The 18,491-nt window shown below is 39.9% G+C and overlaps 2 protein-coding genes across 5 annotated transcripts in view; one reads left to right on the top strand and one right to left on the bottom strand.

The window, feature by feature from the left end:
* The window catches only part of ostf1 (osteoclast stimulating factor 1), a 9,543-nt gene extending 6,938 nt beyond the window's left edge, over positions 1-2,605 (top strand). Inside the window, exons 9-10 of the mRNA XM_017412089.3 lie at positions 329-427; positions 1,688-2,605. Coding sequence (XP_017267578.1) covers positions 329-427; positions 1,688-1,746 — 158 coding nt within the window. The 3' untranslated portion in view covers positions 1,747-2,605. The remainder of the gene's footprint in view (positions 1-328; positions 428-1,687) is intronic.
* Positions 1,942-17,721, bottom strand: mapkapk5 (MAPK activated protein kinase 5). 4 transcript variants are annotated; one of them, XR_003038988.2, is made up of 16 exons: positions 16,771-17,721; positions 14,959-15,032; positions 11,887-11,962; positions 11,178-11,275; positions 10,378-10,486; positions 10,119-10,208; positions 9,744-9,839; positions 9,576-9,656; positions 9,010-9,197; positions 8,799-8,919; positions 8,523-8,653; positions 8,241-8,356; positions 7,820-7,924; positions 6,639-6,738; positions 6,103-6,174; positions 1,942-5,775 (listed from the first exon to the last, which is right to left on the bottom strand). XR_003038988.2 is itself a non-coding variant. In XM_017412077.3 (15 exons), the coding sequence occupies exons 1-14, from the start codon at positions 16,804-16,806 to the stop codon at positions 6,644-6,646; spliced, it is 1,416 nt and encodes a 471-aa protein (XP_017267566.1). In that variant the 5' UTR covers positions 16,807-17,721; the 3' UTR covers positions 1,942-6,174; positions 6,639-6,643. The 4 variants fall into 4 exon arrangements, 2 of the variants coding, with proteins under 2 accessions (XP_017267566.1, XP_017267564.1); XR_003038987.2 differs by having other exon boundaries at positions 6,103-6,738; XM_017412077.3 differs by having other exon boundaries at positions 1,942-6,174.
* Between the last annotated feature and the right edge of the window lie 770 nt (positions 17,722-18,491).

Here is an 18,491-nt window from a genome sequence, read left to right on the forward strand (position 1 = left end):
CTGATATGATGAATTTGAGATTTTCATTTGTTGTCATTTGTAATCATCAAAATTAAACGAAATAAACATTTGAAATATATGAGTTTGTATGTAATGTATGAATATAATATACAAGTTTCACTTTTTAAATGGAATTACTGAAATCAATCTACTTCTTCATGATATTCTAATTTTATGACCAGCACCTGTAGTTAACGTTGCGCTCTGAAGCTAAGAAGGGCGAAGGTGGAGCGAGGTACAGAGATTTTGTAAACGCTGATGGTCTCAGTGTTTCGTATATTCCTGCCAGTGGCTTTAAGAGTTCTTATTGTCGTCATGTCTGTTTCAGATGCGAGGACGGACATCAAAAACAATGAGAAAAAACTGGCGTATGAGATGGCCACCACCGCCCAATGTGCTTCACTTCTGAAAAGGAGACAGGGAAACAGTAAGTTCTGCTGACGTTCTCTCACTCGCGGCGCCTCATCGACGGGGAACGTGTTTGATTTGTTTGTACGTGTTGGGCCGCGTTCAGTTTCAGGAGAAAGCTGAAGCCTTTATGAACAAAAAGTCCAAATAAATGGAGCTTCTGCATTTACACTTCGTTAAAACGCGCCGCTTGCATCTGATTCGTTACGTTTCTGAACTGATGGTTCTCAGCTGGATCGGCTGTAATCTGCAGGAAGGGATCAGATTCCTCATTTATCGTTAAACAATTAATGCCACATCAGAGTTCCCCTTAGAAGATGGTTCCAGGGTTATTTGACTTATTGTTTTATTCAAGTGTGCTAATTTAAATAAAATGTGCATTGCTTAAAGTCTGATAGTTTGAGGCTTTCTATTGGAAAAATACAAACTCAGTTACTTTTTTGTAGCATTTTTTATTTATTCAAAAACAAAAATGCTATTACTATTGCTGTCCAAATAATCTCACAAACTGCTCACTATTGATTATTTTGTTGGTATAATAGTTTAATAATACAAAATACTTTAATTTTAATACACTAATATAAAAAAGAGACAGAGCATGTTCACTCCTGTTCTGTTTAAAATCTGCAGGTCAGCTTTTTCACCAATTAGTGATCAGCTTTTTTAAATTTATAACATTTTTATTTACAGTTAAGTACGAGGCTGAAATTTGAATTTAATCACAGGAAGTGAGAATAAATTTAAAAGTAATGTAATATAGAGTCAGCAGGCTGTTTTCTTCATATTTATTTATAATTCTAAAGTAATTGTACTTAGAATACTTCTCTGCTGTTCTGCTGTTTGTGAGGTTGAGACCCTGAGTGAAAGTTGGTAAATAATTAGCTGGATTATTAGCTTCTAGTCAGCCTACAGTAGTAGATAGTAGATGCTAACGTGCTAATTCCTGTAGCTTGTTGCAAACATTTGTTTCAAATCAGCGTAACCTTGAAAAGAGAGACAAGCCATGACTGACTGCGTTACCCACTGGGTAAAAAGTACAGCCAACCAACATTTATTTATTTATTTTAAAATGAGCTTAAAGGTTTAGTGGAATTGCCCTTTAGACGGCTGTAGGCAGCTGAGTGACACCAGGTGGGAAACAAACTCACTGCTAATTGGCCCATGTGTTGAAGAACTTGGATAGCAGAAGAGGTGTCGTTTATTTTAAGCTTTAGCTGTTTTAAGACGAATGATAAAATACACTGTTTTTGTTTCTAATTGCTAATTTGTCTTCCTTCAGGCGTGTACCGCAAACCCAGCGATGCTGAGGAGTATTTGGACGACGAGGACTCGGATTGAGCCTGTCCCTGTGCCGTTTAAAAACATTTTCACTGTCTACCTTGGTTTTGTTTTTGTTTGTGGAGTTGGAACTTTCTGAGTTCCATCCCAGACCTAAAATGGACTTGCCGTTTTCCTGTAACTCCATTTTAGTTCAGATATTTCGTTCAAACACTTGAGTTCTTGGCCCTTCGCATCCTGTCAGTGTCAGTTTGGTTTTTTTTAAAGCGCTAAAATAATCAGATTTTTTTTTTTTTTTACAGTCTGTCTGCTTTTCCAGGTGCACTCTCACATGTAGGGAATTTGTCTTTGGAGCGTCAGGAGCACACAAAGTGTACATAGTGGAGGAAAAGCGACCAAAGTTTTTAGACACATTCCACACAAACAGATTATATTTCACCTATGAAGACGGAGAAGCAGGTAGTGGTTTGTTTGAACTAAGGTTTCCCCTTTAGAATCGAGCGAGATGTTGTTTTGTTACGGTTTGAACACTTAAATGAGCAGTGTGTGTTAATGGGCTTGATTGGGTGAATCGAATGAAATCAGCCTGTCGCTCCTCGTTTTTGCTCTGTTGTAACATTTCCAGAGAGGAGCACAGAGCTGCTGTCAGTTCAGAACCCATCCTAAAGCCTAAAGCAGACTTTAGGTTGCTCCGTCTTCTCTTAAGCTTACGATGGTTTGATTTCCATCTCGGGAGCAAATTTCTGCTGCTTTTTTTCCCAACAAAGATAATTAAAAGTGCCTTAAATATGTGCAACAGTTGTGTGTTTTTGGTTGTGTGTCACTTTAACCCTTTGTTTTTTGTCTCGAGGTTGATAATTTCTTTATGAGTTTGTTCTAGATTTCTATCTTTAATCTTCAATAAAAGTTTTAACTTACATTGGGACTTTTTTTTTAAATACCTAACTTCATAAAACTCTGCCAGGTTCTAAAATAATAATTAAAACAAAGCCAAAAGGAAAAGCTCTCTGTGCAAAACATCCACCCCATTTAGAAGCAATATGACTATCGGTCTCTGACATTCAGGAGGAATTTTGGCCCATTCTTCTTTCCAACGTTACTCTTTCTCAGTGAGGTTTCGGGCACAGCATCAGTCGGGTCTGGACTCAAACATTGTTTGGGTTTTTCTCCAAACGGGACCTTCTGTTATTGGTTAACATCTATAGGACATCGGTCCAGAAGTCTTGTGGTTCGTTTTAGAGGGATGCCTGCTGCTGCAACTTTTCCAGTCTTACTCTGATTGTCCTGTCATGACCTTTAACCTTTAAGTTGTTAACTGAGGCCTGTAAAGTCTGAGATGGAATTTTTGAAGTCTTTCTGAGTCATTTCTCTGATTTTATACTGTAGGATGATGACCTTATAATTCCTCATTTCTTTCCTGTTAATCATCAAACTGCCAAAACTGGTTTTATAAAAGTGGGCACACTTAATGATCGGTTAATCAAGTCCATTTGATAGGACAGATTTTCCATTTTAGCTTGTTTTTGTTTAAGAAATATAGCAGAATATAATTATTTTCCATCAGTTTTTAATACGTCCTGATACAAAACAATTCAAAGAGTGTAGCCTTATTTTTCTTTTCCCCCGTGAATGTATAAACTACCCGTGGGTCATGTGACTGTGTCGTCCAGATTGAGCAAAAACATGGGTTCAAAATTCAAACAGTTGCTTTATTAAAAAGTCGGCATGTTGACATTCCAAGAAGGCAGGAAGGGCACAGATGGATGTAAGAAAGACAGAAAATACAGCAAGTTTTTGGAGGATTCATGCTACATGACTGCCACGTCAAAGGAAAAAAAAGAGGGATAAAGCAGAGACGACGCTCCGAACAGGAAGCCTCACTTTATCAGAAACGAGTTCCCTCCTCTTTACATCAGCTTGAAACTCCTAACACCAGCGCGTCTACAGCTGAAAACATGGAAGCAACCGACCAAATCATTTATCTGTGATAAGCTGGTATTAAAAGATGGAGCAGTTATTCACCCAAAACAACCATAAATGGACAGATGAGGTAAAAAAAAAAAGCCTTAGTAACACTGAGTCAGCAGGACTGAATGCTTTAATTGGGATTATTATTATTTTTCCCAGTTGGGACTATCAGTATCCTACATGCACATTGTTGATACATGCCTTGGCTGTTAAGTACAAAAATACCTCTTTTATATGATTCTCTAAAGTTGCAGATGAGAGAAATTATATTGATTCTGGTATTTGAGGAAGAGCTTGAAAAGACTAATGGGGGTTTAAAAAAAAAAAAAAAAAAGGATGTATGATTACTTTATGGTGGGCAGAAAACCAGCTCAAAAAATGAAGATTAAACATTAGAACAGATCTGGTTGTTTAGGCAGTTCAGAAGTTAATATTTGGTTGTTTTTTAGCCATAAATTCTGTCAACTCTTTAATACTGGGGAAGTCAACGCTACGTAAACCAAAACGGCGGCTTGATCGTGTGCTGACCGTTGCTAGGCAACCGGTGGAAAAAGATGATATAGATGGCAAATAAAATTCAGCATTAATCCCCTGTAGATATGATATTTTAAAACCCATCTATAAAAATGAGGGAGCAAAATCGATATTGAGATGTTTAGAAGAGTCAGGCTAACTTAACGTTCACCCTGTTTTTATTTTCCAGTCATTGTGAAGCTAGGCTAACAGGCTACAGCTAAGCTAACAGGCCATAGCTAAGCTAACAGGCTACAGCTAATTAACAGATAAAAAACTGCAAGCTGAAGATTTTCCAAACTTGTCGTTTTTGTTTTCATATCTCACCTGAAAAATGTTCTTACATCTTTAAAAGGTAGATCATATTTTTAAATCATAGATCACGACACATAGTTTTTGTTCAAGGTTAAAGAATAAATACCCAGCTCAGTGGAATGAAAAAGTAAATCAGGACAGTAAATGGATGAATGAATGAATGCTGCCCTTCAACAAGGCACATTGCACTGAATACATGAATACATGAGATTTTAAGGCCTTTTCAAACACAAACTTTTGCCATTTGGGTTTTAGAGGAAACTTTTGAACAGTTAATAGAAAAAAACCCAACATTTTTTGAAACATGTTAGTAATAATTATCTTGGTTTAAAGCCAAACCTAAGTTGGAAATGCAGACATACACGAGGAAGACTTTTTCTTTGTGCCGGTTTGAAACGTACGACGAAGGCTGACAGCTGAACTAAGCTATGGGTTTTAAAAACAGTTTTATAAAAGTACCACGGAAACAAAGACGGACGCGGTCGTTCAGTTCATCTGAAAATGACAAAATCAGAGACATGACGGAACCTTTTTACTGGACGGCAATGATCCTTTACCGTCCGTTAAAATGCTTAAAAACAACACTGAAGGAAAGAAACAATACAGTTTGATTAGGGTCAAAACACATGATTCTTTAGAAAAAAATAGTAAAACAAATAAACAAAAAAAAAAGGCTTTATCAATTGAGGAATTTAACATTAGATGGAGCAGAGAACAAAACAAATTTAAATCCAAAGTGCTAATCAGTGGCTTCATTTAAACTAAAAACAATCCCTTCTTTCCCTCTTTTATGGAAATAATGGAAGATATGACTACAGTTTTAAGTAATAAAGTGTCATAAAGATGAGTAAATGAAGTCTGGGATGTTTAACACTGACAGATGGATAAATATCACCTCATTTTGTACAAATCTACATCTGAACACATTAAATGATTGCCTTATTGCACGCCGAATAGAAACACCGAGTTTGAAGATTGAAATAGACTGTAGGTCAGTGGAAATTAAAAAGTAAAATAAAATATTCCAGAGGCTGTTTTTTTTATGTGTGTGTGTTTATTTTCTCAAGATAAAAATATGAAAAAGAGTTGAAATGTGCAGCTCAGGCTGTCCGTTCAAGTATAAAACGATTGAGTTCTCAGCGATGTTTGGGCAACATCTTCTCAAGAAGGACCGGTTTAAATTAAAAAAAAAAGGTGATTTTTTTAAAGATTAAAAAACACGTTTAGAAAGAAACCTACCAATCTAGAGTTTATGCCAGTTTGATCCGTTCCGCAAACATCTTCCTCTTCGACCTGATATGACAAATAAACCTGTTTTTTTTTTGTTTGTTTTAAAGCATCGATAAGCATGAGCAACCATTTACAATAAAAGGCAAACATTTAACGTAGCAAATGGTTTTCATTTTACATTTATAATTTCCCCCAAAAAAGGTAGAGAAACAAGTTTTTTGTACAATAGTTTTGTTTTACAAAAAAAAATAAAGACCTTCTGTTTTTACAATACTGGTTTTAGATGCATATTAAGGTCTGAATAAGTTAACAGAGGGGTGGAAGCAGGACAAACAAACGAACAGAAAGCAGTGGAAAAACACAAACGAAGATCGATATACGAGTGTCTACCTGCAGGCCGAGCGTATGGAAGAACTAAGTCACGTCGTGGACAGCTTCTCTAACCTTAGAGCCACTATCAAGCTACGAGAAAAAAAAAAAGTATAAAAAGACTGGAATTTTGTTTTTTTCTTTGTTTAAATAAATAAAATTCTCAGAATGGTTAAAACAAAACAAAATAACTGGGATAAAACATGACATCTCAGATGAGCAGCTAATAGAAATTCCCTCCGAAAAAATAATTTCTTTCACAGATTTACTTTATCTTTCTTTCGTTTTTTTTTTGTCTTTTCTTTTTTGCAAAAAAAAAAAGAAGAAAATATATTGTTTTTTTATGTACTTTGCCATTGTCCTTTTTAAAAAAATTATAGTACCAATGAATCTTCTGAAATACATCTACAGCTGTACAGCAGCTCGACGAGAGATCTTACAACTGAATTTATGAAAAAAAAAGCACATCATTTGACATAAAACGTTTTTTTTTTTTTTTACAGCTATGGGTTAAAAATGGTCATAATAAACAATATAAAAGAAGATCGAAAGATGACCTTTGCTAATGAGATTCTTGGAGATTTGTTTTCTCTTCGATGGCCTGTTTGACGATCTCTGCCAGCTTCAATCGGTCGACTTTATCCGAGAAGGCTCGCCCTGCGAAGAGACGCTGCAGGTTAAACTCGCCGAGCACACAAGCTGCAGGGAAAACAGTCAGAAAAGGGGGAAAATAGTTCCCGGAACTGCTTTGTTTTCTGCGGAGTGAAGCAGTTTACGAACCCCTCCACTATAAACCTTTTATTTGTTCAGCTTTAACCACCTGAACTGTACGGGTTTTATGTCCAACATCACCGACGTGGATCTTCTCCAGACGCGTGTTCAAGGTTTCTGAAAAGCACCGCCTTTAGCTAATTATTTCCTTTAAAGTGTTCTCTATAAAAGGAACGTGTATGGAATCACATCCATCCAGAAAACTCACAAGTATCTTCAGGTTCCCGGTCAGGGGTCTGCCAGCTACTAAAATAAAAGTTTAAACGGAGCCATAAAATCTACTTGGCTGATATTTTTTTTGTTTATATTCAAGAAAAAAAACTACGGAGAATTGGCTAACAAACTACGACCTCAACTGTGAAAGTGATCACTGAATATTAAACACGTTCGAGTGAAAACCTGAGCCGCATTCAGTGAATTCTGGTGGAGAAGCTGTGAGCACGGAGCATTTATGATAACCGATCATTTCTGTCATAAAGGCCGAGTCCACACGGAGTCAGCTGAGTTGTGTTATTAGTGTCAGTCTGATGCAGAAAAGTCACCTACATACTGCAACAAGCTGCTAAAACTATTGTTTCTTATTGTTGATTTACAAATTAAAGTTTCTCAGGTTTGTGTTGTTTGTAGTCAAAGTGAGCTGGAGCCATTTCAGAGGGTCTGAGGAGCCGCAGGTTGCAGGACCCCTGTACTGGCTGGTTGTTTTTAAGGCAGAGGTCTCCAATCCTGCTCCTCTAGGGCCACTACCCTGCATGTTTTCCTTGTTTCGCTGCTCCAACACACCTGATTCAGTGATTAAATTACCTCTTCATGTTCTGCAGAAGCCTGTTAATCACACACTGATTCAAATCAGGTGTGTTGGAGCAGAGGAACAAGTCAAACATACAGGCTAGTGGCCCTCGAGGACCAGGATTGGAGACCACTGGTTTAAGGTAAAGGGGAAAGAGAAGCGGGTGGACGAGGTACCGACCGTCCCAGCTGAGCCCGTGCAGCCCGTCTCTCAGCAGCTTACAGTCTCTGTTGAACCTCCAGGCTTCATGCATCACCTCATTCAACTTCTCGTCCTCATTTTCTCCTGAAAAAACAACAACAAAACACACATATTCACCTCAGACATGACTGCCCGTCTCCTCTAATGCATATTTGATCAGTTTTTGTCATCATTGTGTAAGCTACACTTTACTGTAGAAATGTTTTACTAATTTTATTTCTCTGGAGCCTTTAAGAGCCTAAATAAACCTCAGATACAGAACTCATTTTAGTCAAACGCTCATCTAGAGTTTATTTTAGTTTAATAATGACTAAAAAGCAAAGACAACTAAAAAAAACCTAAATATGAAAACAACTACATCGGTATTAACTGTGTTTAAGGTGGATTTGCAGTTACTGACCAGCTTGTGGTAGTATACATTGTGCAATGACGTCTCTTAATTTTTCAAGCGCTACGTTGGAGTCCTCCCCTCCGTTTTCTGGGTCGTTAATGAAGAAACCGTCTGTAGGTTTGGAGCTGCAACATCGAGAACAAAGCATGTTGGAGACCAGACTTTTACAAGGACCCCTAACAAGATAAGTTGGTGAGACACAACAATGGAACAGGTAACACCAGAACATGTGAGTACCATCTTTACCCTCACAGTGAAGCACTAACAGCCCAAAAACTAAGGTGATCGTACCCGAGCAGCTTCCTCTTCCTGAGGATTGGGTTGTTGACCGAGTTTAGAGGCTTGAGGCTGACGTTCAGGTCCTGAATCCTCATATTGGCGAGCTGCTCGGCGTGCGCCTGCTGGATACCTGCAACCACTGCCTGAAAGACGACGACAGATCTGTGACGACAAAACCAGCAGCTCCACGAGCAGACGGGTAGGTTTGATCCGCCCGCGCTCTCCCCAAATCCATGACCGATATCTGCAGAGCTGGCTGACCGCTGTGAGCAGCAACCTGCGGCTCACCTTGTCCATCATCATCTGTGGGGACGGCAGCACGTTGTCGAGGGCCTCGGTGCAGTTGAGCCACGGGTGAACCAGGACCTCCTCGATGGTCAGCCTCTCCTCTGGCTTCACCTTCAGCAGCCTACAGACAGGCGGAGAGCAATAAGACCACGACTGAGAGGGATTAAAAGAGAAAAGATGCGATAAGAACTTAAATACTGAGAAGACTCACTTGCGTACGATGTCCTTGGCCATCTCAGAGATCTGGCTCCACTCATCTTCAGGAAAGTCGAAGCTGCCCGTCATGATCTTCTTCCTCATGTCCTTTGGGATGGTGCGACTGTGGTGTTTGGAGTAGAACGGAGGATAGCCGCACAGCATGATGTAGATAATCACGCCGAGGGACCACAAGTCACAGCTCTGCAGAAACACAACCAGCAGTTATTGTTTTTTGTGTTTCCGCTACAAACAAACAAAATAACTTATCAGAACCGTGCACACACCTGTTCAAAAACTGACATTCAAGGACACTTTTCTGTCATTGCTCTGTTTTGTTCTGTGACTACTGAAAGGCAAATTTGGATCCCTAATATTAAAAAGAGCTCTTTTTGTAGAGCTCTCCTCGGCTACTACAGCCCGGGAGAAACTCAAGGGTAGGAGGTTTTCTCCTTCAGGGGAACTGCACAGACTTGTGGAAATAAAATGTCTTCTGGGAACAATAAAAAAACCTTTGAAAGTCTTTACCACTGAGTCAAAGCAGCAGGACTGAGTGCTTCTTTCAGGCGCTGAGAGTTTTACCTTGTTATATGTGTAAGGAGTCGGTGAGGTAGGTATGATTCCAGACTTTTCCTTCTGATGTCTTCTTTGAGCCTCAAGTACCTGCACAGAAATGTGAATAATACTGTTTATTTTGATCAGTGGCTAAAAGCAGCAGCAGCGTTAAAAGAGTTAGGGACTGTGTTGTACCTGAGGTGCTACATAGTAAGGAGTGAACTGAGGGGTCATCAAGTCCCCTTGATCAATTTTGGCAAAGCCAAAGTCACATAACTTCACAGGTGCATCCTTCAGGGAAAACAGAGCAAACACAGGAGCATAGTTTAGCAGCTTATTATAAAACATTTCAGTTTTTTTATTATCTCAGAAGGTTAATTGATGTCAGTGCATAAACTGATTTCTAACTCTGTCTCAGCAGGAGAAGACTGGACATTTCTAAAACAACGATTCTTCCGGCTGCAGCGTTGAATTTCTGAGACTTTCTACGTCTGTGGCAGCTGGAGTTGTACTAAAAATACTTCTAAAAAGGTTTATGTGTCAGCGCTCAGCGCAGCTTGAGCATCTTACCAGAGAGTTATCTTTGAAGAGCAGGTTCTCTGGCTTCAGGTCACGATGTGCAATATTAAGGGAGTGACAATGTGCCAATGCTTGACTAATCTGCGAGTGGAAAAGACGTCACGCTGAGACAACAGTCCATGTGCACAGCAAAGCATCTTTGACAGCCAGGATGTGTGGAGCTTCTTCCATTTCAGCGTCCAGCAGAGTCTGAGCAGCTCGATTTATATATATATATAAATAAAAAAAGAAAATGTGAGTCTTAACCTACCTGTTTGGTGACCTGACTGGCCATCTTTTCAGTAAAGTGCCTGTGCTGACTGATTCTGTGAAAGAGCTCACCACCCTCCATCATCTCCATAACAATCAGAAGTCTTGCTCTGTAAAACAAACAAATGTTACGGATAAAACAAATGAATTTAAAGCCCAGCATTCCTCGAAGGAATGCATATCACCCGCTGCCTTTCACGCCAGAGTTTCAGACTAAAATCATCTTATGTGGAGAAATTATGTTGTTGGAGCCGTTTAGAACAAAACCTTGAAAGTAACATTGTGGACCATGCATCATCTCAGAGTATGTGTTGTGAATAACTCTCAGGTACTACCACCTGAAGTTGTAGCTCAATATCTAGGAAACGGACTGAGTTATAGCCATTTTTGTGTCAGCTATCGTCGGCCATCTTGAATTGGATTGACTCCAAAAGGTAATCAGTTGTAGATGTACAACTACTGATTACTTCCTGAATGTTTCATTAAAATCTGCCCGGTGGTTCATGGTGGATTTTACTAACAAATAGTTAAGAACTTTCACAATCTGTTAGCGCTCAGAATATGTGTTGGGGATGACTCTCAGCTACTACCACACCAAATTTTAGGTAAATATCTGTAAAACTGATTGAGTTACAGCATTTTTAGTGTTTTTTTGTGAATGGGGTTGAATCTAAAAGTTGCGGCTGTACATCCAAGTAGTCCAAGTTTCATTCCACTGGCTCCTGAGATAATTTGCTGACTCTACAGAAAAACAAACGCACACACGATAAGTGCCGTGCTGCGTGTGAACGAGCCTTCTACCTGGAGCTGGACTCGTGGGGGAACTGGACGCTGTTGGCGTACACCTCCAGTATCTGCACGATGTTCGGGTGGTTGGCACACATCATGTGGAGACGTACCTGGGTGGACGAAAACGGTGCGTTTACGGCACTTTATTCAAATCTGTCACAGAAGACTGTATGTATCCGCCCCGTCAAAATAAAAGTATGGTGTTTAATGGCAGTTTGACAAAGATAATCAAGCACTTGCTGTGTGTCAAGTTCTTTATTATGTGCTCCGATTTTACTACTGTGAGTCAGCTAATTCAAGACTATGAATATTAATTAAATAAATGCACAACTCAAAGCATATTCATGTAAATTATTATTATCTACACAAACAAAACATCCCAATTTGACAAGATGATAAAAGAGCCTGAATGATGTGTTTCTCGCAGTCAGTGTCATCTTTCACAGCTCGTCAGCGCGAGCCTGTGAAGCAGATCTTGTTTTCGCTGCTCCGATCAAAACAGTGTGCCGCTAATGACATAAAGAAGCTGCTAGACAAACTGTTCTCCGCGGGACGGCAGCGTTAAGGGACAAAGAGGCTCGGAGCGCAGGAGACAGAGCGACGGGGAGAGGAAGACGGGCATTAATGAAGACGGATGGGTGGCTGGCCGGGCAGAACAAGGCTTATTGATACAGTCAAAGACAACAACAGGGATTAATCGCTCTCGGGACAGCGGGCTGACCTCATTTCTGGCCTTGGGTCGATCGATGAGGATTTTTAGGGCCAGGCGTTCCTGAGTCGACTTCTTCACACACACCCTGGACAAGAAAAGGAGAGTTAAAATAAATAAAAATAAGAGAGACAGCCGTGCAAGATAATCCAAATGTTTGTCAGCCATGTAGTCTGGAAGGGACACTTGTTTTTTTCTTTTCATAAATCTTTATCAATAAAATCACTCTTTTAGTAACTACAACTGTGTGCAAGAGAGTAATTTTGATTTTATATATACATATATGTTTGTGAGTTTTGCTTCCAAGCAGACAGTCTTTATTGTAATCTTTTAAAGTAGTCTTGATCAAATTTTCTTCACGTTTTCTGAAGGTTTTTTTGAAGTAAAAGTATAAAAAGGCTCCTAAACTGAAGCCATAAACAGGCGTTGCGTCGACACAAAACAGACATTTTAGCAAAGAACCAGTTTTAGATTGGCTCCTTGGGAGATTTGTTTCTTGCAGCCATTCACAAAGACACAATCTGTCCCCGTTTCTTTACCTGAATCTATGAACAACATCAAAAGTAAATGTCTCACACAGAATAGTATTTCAGCACCAGCAAGGTTATTCCCAGAGCTGTCGTCTGAAAACATGACATACTGACAACTGAAGAATGACGCATTTCCTAATGACGTGACTTTCAGATATTATTCATCTGCTGTATTTTTAGGTCTGACATTTCTTCTTTTAACCTTCACTTGTCCACTTTCCTCATTTTTGTAAACACACACAGCACATTGTGCAGTTTAGTTACAAGGGTAGCAGAAAAGTCCTCTTTTCCCCAAAAAAACCTCTGAAAGAGCTTCAGATCGCCTGAAAAACTGTTGATCAAAACCACTTATAAATAACTCAAAATCTGGCTGCTTGGAAGCAAAGTATAGAGAAATTAGAGGTGGTTTAAAACTTTTGCACAGCAGTACTGTAAAACGCTCATCCAAGCATTTTTTTCAGCACTTTTCTTGGTGGAAAAATAAACAAAAATCAGATACAATTTGGCTCAAAAGACCAAAACAACACATTTATCCCAATAAAAACTACATTAACATTTTAAAATGGCAGGTGGTCTTTAATTTTTCACACAAAAGTCTGCTGATAAGAGAGTGTGAGTGTGTGTGGCACTCCGTTTCACTTTGTACAGTTTCAAAACTTCGATCCTTCCTCCGACGCTGAGCTCTGTGAAGTCTCTAATCATTTTATATTTAAAATTGCACCTGTTAGATAATTAAGCTCATCAAGAAATGTGTGTATGTGTGTGTGTGTGTGTGTGTGTGTGTGTGTGTGTGTGTGTGTGCATGCATACAGAGTAGTTAACTGATATTCGACTCAGAAACGTTTCGGGGTACACATTTACAGCCAGGTGTGAACGCTCTCATCAGAGCTGTTTATTTGCGATCGAATTACCCAAGACGGATAATGATGCCAGGTTTGAACAGGGCCTCCGAGGCGAGACACAGCAGGGAAATAAATGTGAATCTTGTCTGTATAACCAATTAATCTGTTGACACATGGTCGAAAATAAATTGTAACATAAAAGGAGTATGGATTTTAATGTGGTGAGAGCTACCACAGTGTAATATTTCATTTTCAGACAAACTCTTTTCTCCTCTAATCTGCAACAATCAGAATCTTCACTTTAAACGGCGACCTCTGGCCCTTTCACTCAGATTACCTTATTAAAGTATTACCACAGAAAACATTCTGCTTCGACCAAAGGTCACTGGAGTGGAAAAAACTACCTACCTAATGAATCACAGTCAGGCGCAGGAGGGTGGGGGGGCAGTAAGGAAACTATAGTGTTACGCCATGAAATTAGAGTAGAAAATGGACTCAAACTTGAGCCGGGATGAGCAGGAGCTGCTCAAGAAGAAGAAAGAGTCCAACATGAATCACAGAGTCTGTGGACAGAGAGATGATGTGGCAGTTTCTCCGGATTCTTGTCGAGTCACGCTGAAGTGGCCCACTTGTCAAATAAGTAAGGGTCTGCCCTCTCCTCATTTCGACCTGCTGTACCTTCGAAATGCAGAATAAACATTAAAGCTGTCATTCCGAACACCAAGACTGCAGTCTCTCAAAGGGAGGTTAATTTTTTATCCGTAGCGTGTGAACTAAAACCTGCCAAAGAATTTATTTTTACAAGTGGAGTTTCAATTACGCACCAAAATGTTTCGTCACCGTGGTCGTAAAGGTTAAACGTTAGGATTTAAACCGAAGCTCAGCAGGCACAGATTGTGAGCAAACATCTTCATATTAAAGCTTCATGAAGAGATGATGCTGCTCATTATTTGGCCAATTAAAGCAAGGGACAAAAATCTGGTTCTTTTTTTAAATATTAAGTTTAGCTTCCGTGCCCTTCATTTGACAGCACAATGACAGGGATTGGGTAAAGAGAGGCAGTGACGTGCAGCAAAGGGCTAAAACCAGAGACACAGGGACTGCACTGAAGACACACAAGTTCCATACATGTCGTGCCAACTTAATCCAGAACTCCATCGTTCCTCTTCTTCACAATGTGTTCGTTGGTTCGGCGTAAAATCAATTTGTTTTTGTGAGCAGTGCAGAGGAAAACACACACAGAAGCAATAATATGCAAACGTCCAGGGTGTTTTTGGCAGAAGAGAGATGTGTTCATTGAACAGCCCACTTAGTATATCGCATAAATCTGCACCATCATCATCATCATCCCTGCAACAGCGTTCAGTGATCTAATCCCACACAGCAGCAGTCAGGCTTCACAGCAACACTTCGGGCTTCTCTTTAATCCTATCACGACGTGTCAGAATATTCAGAGTCATAATAAAACTATCAACAGATTTAAATGAAAGCAGATAAGGATCTAACCTGACCCTGACTCTTAACACACAGTAAAACACGTCAAACTCGTCCCAGTTTGATTTCACAACAAGCTGCACAAATAAATCCACCTCCGTGAACAGCAGCGACAAGACGCCTTTACCTGATAGAATATTTGTTCAATAACTGAATTATTCCGTTTTATTAGTAAAAAAAAAAAAGACTAAAGACGATTGAGGAAAGTCTTTACTAACCTGACAGGTCCACTGATTCCAGCTCCCAGCTTCTGAGTCCAGTTTATGTTGTATTCATCCAAAATCGATGTCTCCTGTTGAAAAGGCAAACCAGGACAGATTGAGCTCAAAAGATTTATTAAAAGAAAAACAAAGAAGTTTGTGGATTTCCTTTTCGTACCGTTCAGAATTGTAACAGTACTTCATACATTTAGAATTTTTTATGAATACCCAGAATATCTCCTGAAGTAGCCGTTCACCGTAACAAACTTTTCACACGTAGGATTTTTTTCCAGGGGAGTTAAGACGTCATGGCTGACATTTTCAGCGAGATCGCCCTCGCGCTGTGCTAGCGCTCACTTGTGTCATGGTTAAACATCCATTATCTCCCGTTTGGTTTCACAACACCCAGCGTGATCCTTAACAGAAATTATTTGTAGACAAAGACAAATCGGCTGCCACAAAATGTGCATCTGGGACAGATTAGTCCCTGCTGCCGGTACAGAGGACTGGTAGGCTACGCTGAAGAACTGAGAACAGCTCATGCAACCAAATGAGCTGAAACGTGATTTCTTTTGCCTAAAGTTAAAAGCACTGAAAAACAGGATCATTCAGTTTGCTTTATGTGCAAATGTAAATGAAGAAGGGAAGAAATAATGCTAGATAAGTAGCAATAAAATACAGTAAAATAAAACTTTTATGAAGGCAAAAACCCCACTGACTTAACTCCGGTCTAGTCTTTTCTGATAATAGTTCAGTGGGCAGCAACTTGTTGGTTGTCACAAAAGTTTCCAAGTTTCTTGATACCAGAAGGCCTCCATCAGGCCAAATGTTAGTCAGTCGACTCACTAAGCTTGATTCATAACAAATGCTTCAGCTCCTGTCCAATATACACTCCGTCTCTCCTCCGTTTCTTCTCTCCCAGCTGGACGTCAGAAGCTATCCTGCGGACGTATAGATGCCTTGGAGGTGACGCAGGAACACATCTTAGGAGCCCAGGTAGGATGTTCCTGATCATGTCCTAATTTCTGGAATAATGCTGTGTTTTCTGCCATACGTGCAAACACAAAATGAATGTGTTGGCATCCTCATCATGCATTTTCTTGAATTCCTGTCTGGCTTTTTTGTGTTTTTCTGTCCATAGCGTTTCCCTTCTGAGTCTTCTTCTATGAAGGAGCTGATGAGTCGAAATGCAATGAATGGTGCGATCAGGAAGTGATGTACCTTGACCCTGAAGTTTGGTTTGAATGGCTCTTTTTCTACCATCCACTGATCTGACCAACCGGGGGCTGCATTTCCTCTTGCATCCACATCCTGGGAGGTTGGCTACAGACCCACAAACTTCATCCTTTTTTATAATAATATTGTCAGCTTTGGTCAAAGGAACATGAAGCTGCTTGGAGATGATCTTGTAGCCTTTAACTTTAACATGAATATCTATAATCTTCTTTCTGAGCCCCTCTGACACAACAATACCAAACTACCCAGTGGCTGTTTGTTCCTTTTAAATAGGGTTGATGAAAAGCTTGAAAGCACCTGTAATACTAATTAAAGTTAAACACTTTGTTTGAAATGTGACTATAATGCAAAGATTATTAGTCTCTAAGGGTACCAACAAACCTTTAGCAAATCTTTGTAAGATAAACAACAAATCACATACATCTGATAATTGCTTCAATGAGCTGTAAGGGTACCAACAAATTTATCCAAGTCTGCAACTTCCTTCCCACAAACCATAGGAGGATTTTCCACAAAATGCCATTCTGTCAGACCATCAGGATCATGAATAAATGAAATCTGCAGCAACAAAAGTGTGATTTCTGCCGTTCTTACCTTGATGAACTTGTCTGGGTTGTTATCCTCTGACATGATGGTGCTGTGCTGCGGACAGACCAGGGCTGCTGCCAGTGTCAGAAAGTAGAAACAAAGAGTTTACTCTGAGCTTAACACGGGTTCGGTCTCCCCAGGGCTGGACCAAGGCTCGTTATATCACCACTGATGACAAAATAAGGCCATTACAGCGAAATGATATTCGGCCACCAATCAGCCAAAGCCGAGCGCGGTCCCCCCGGAGACCCGAAGCCCAGCAGCCGGTGCGGCGTAACGTCAGTTCAGGCCAGCTCGGCTCACAACCTCGGGGTCCGACTCGCTCTTCCACTCGTCTCAGATTCACTGAAGTGACCATGTAGAGCTTCAAACTCTGGGCTATGTCACCAAAAAATAAAAATAAAACCAAACAAGAACGAAGTCAAACGCGAACTAGCCCACCACTTTCCGGTGGCGCAACGCGGCGAGCATGGGAGCCAGAAGCGATATTTTTAGCCAGCGAAACGCTTCAAAAGCCACAGAAAACTGACTCAGTTTACTGTTAGCTAGCCGGAGCTAACGAGTCAGACGGCGCCCCCCTCCTCCGGTTGTCACGGTCTGAACGGCTGGTTACAAGGAAAGCAGTAGCGGGAGATAAACCTGACCGAAGACGGAATCCTAAAGTCGGTCACCTCAGCGTGGGAGCCGAGCCGATCTGGGAGAAGCGAACACACCGCGTTCCCAGCGGCTTATGTCGTCGAGCTATACGCAGTACCGAACAGGCTCAAGTTAGTTTTCTGCCGCAGCTAAAAGCCACGAACATTAACAGATTCTTACTAGGGCGGCAGAACAACTACCAAACTCCGTACAGTACAATAACAATATATCAACGTCGGCGGGGTGAACGCAAAATGCTTTTATTGGTGTTTGGAAAGGCACCCGCATCTCTGAAATGTTTTGCTACTCGTCAGAGGAATACCCCAGTCGGCACAGCGTGATAGTAGTTCGTGCAGAACGCCTGACGAGAATCATTATTAATTTTTTTCTAATTAATTTCAAGCCGTAAACAAACACTCTCTGTTAATCAAAAAACACATCCCGTGTCTTAAGTAATATCCTCGTTTTGGAATTTCTAAACAGAGATGTTGTAATTTTTCCCCACTCGATTACTTTTTTAAGCGGACAGTTGAAGGGTCCTCTGTAAGGACCCGGATTTCCCAGTGATTCAAGTTTCTGTTCAATGATTAATTCAAGTTTTAATCTGTACTATGTAATGTAATGAAGAGTTTTTTTTAACCTGTTCTATTATATTCTATTAAAAAGTGATGTAAGAGGACTACATTTATACAAAATAGAATCCACAGGCATAGGAACCAAATAATATACATATCCAACAAAAGAATGAACGGGATTCAATCCAAATATTTTACTGAGCCTTTAATGTGCCACAGATTATTATTTTTATCATTATTAATATCATTATTGTTATTATAATTGTTGTTGTTTTAATCCAGTGCACAGTATGAGAACAAGAAAATGTCACAATTCCAAAATGTAGTGGTTTTGTTTTTGTTGATAATAAACATGCTGACATAAATACACAGTAATCTTGCATGCTGTCTAATTTTTATGATGATTCTGAACATAATCTAACAGTCAAGTGGTGCCAAGTATATAAATATAAATGTATAAATGTTTGAGTACACGTTTATGTAAAAAAAGGCATGTTGGTGCCTCCTACAGTTCAC

This window comes from Kryptolebias marmoratus, linkage group LG1, assembly GCF_001649575.2.
Source record: "Kryptolebias marmoratus isolate JLee-2015 linkage group LG1, ASM164957v2, whole genome shotgun sequence".
NCBI lineage: Eukaryota > Metazoa > Chordata > Actinopteri > Cyprinodontiformes > Rivulidae > Kryptolebias > Kryptolebias marmoratus.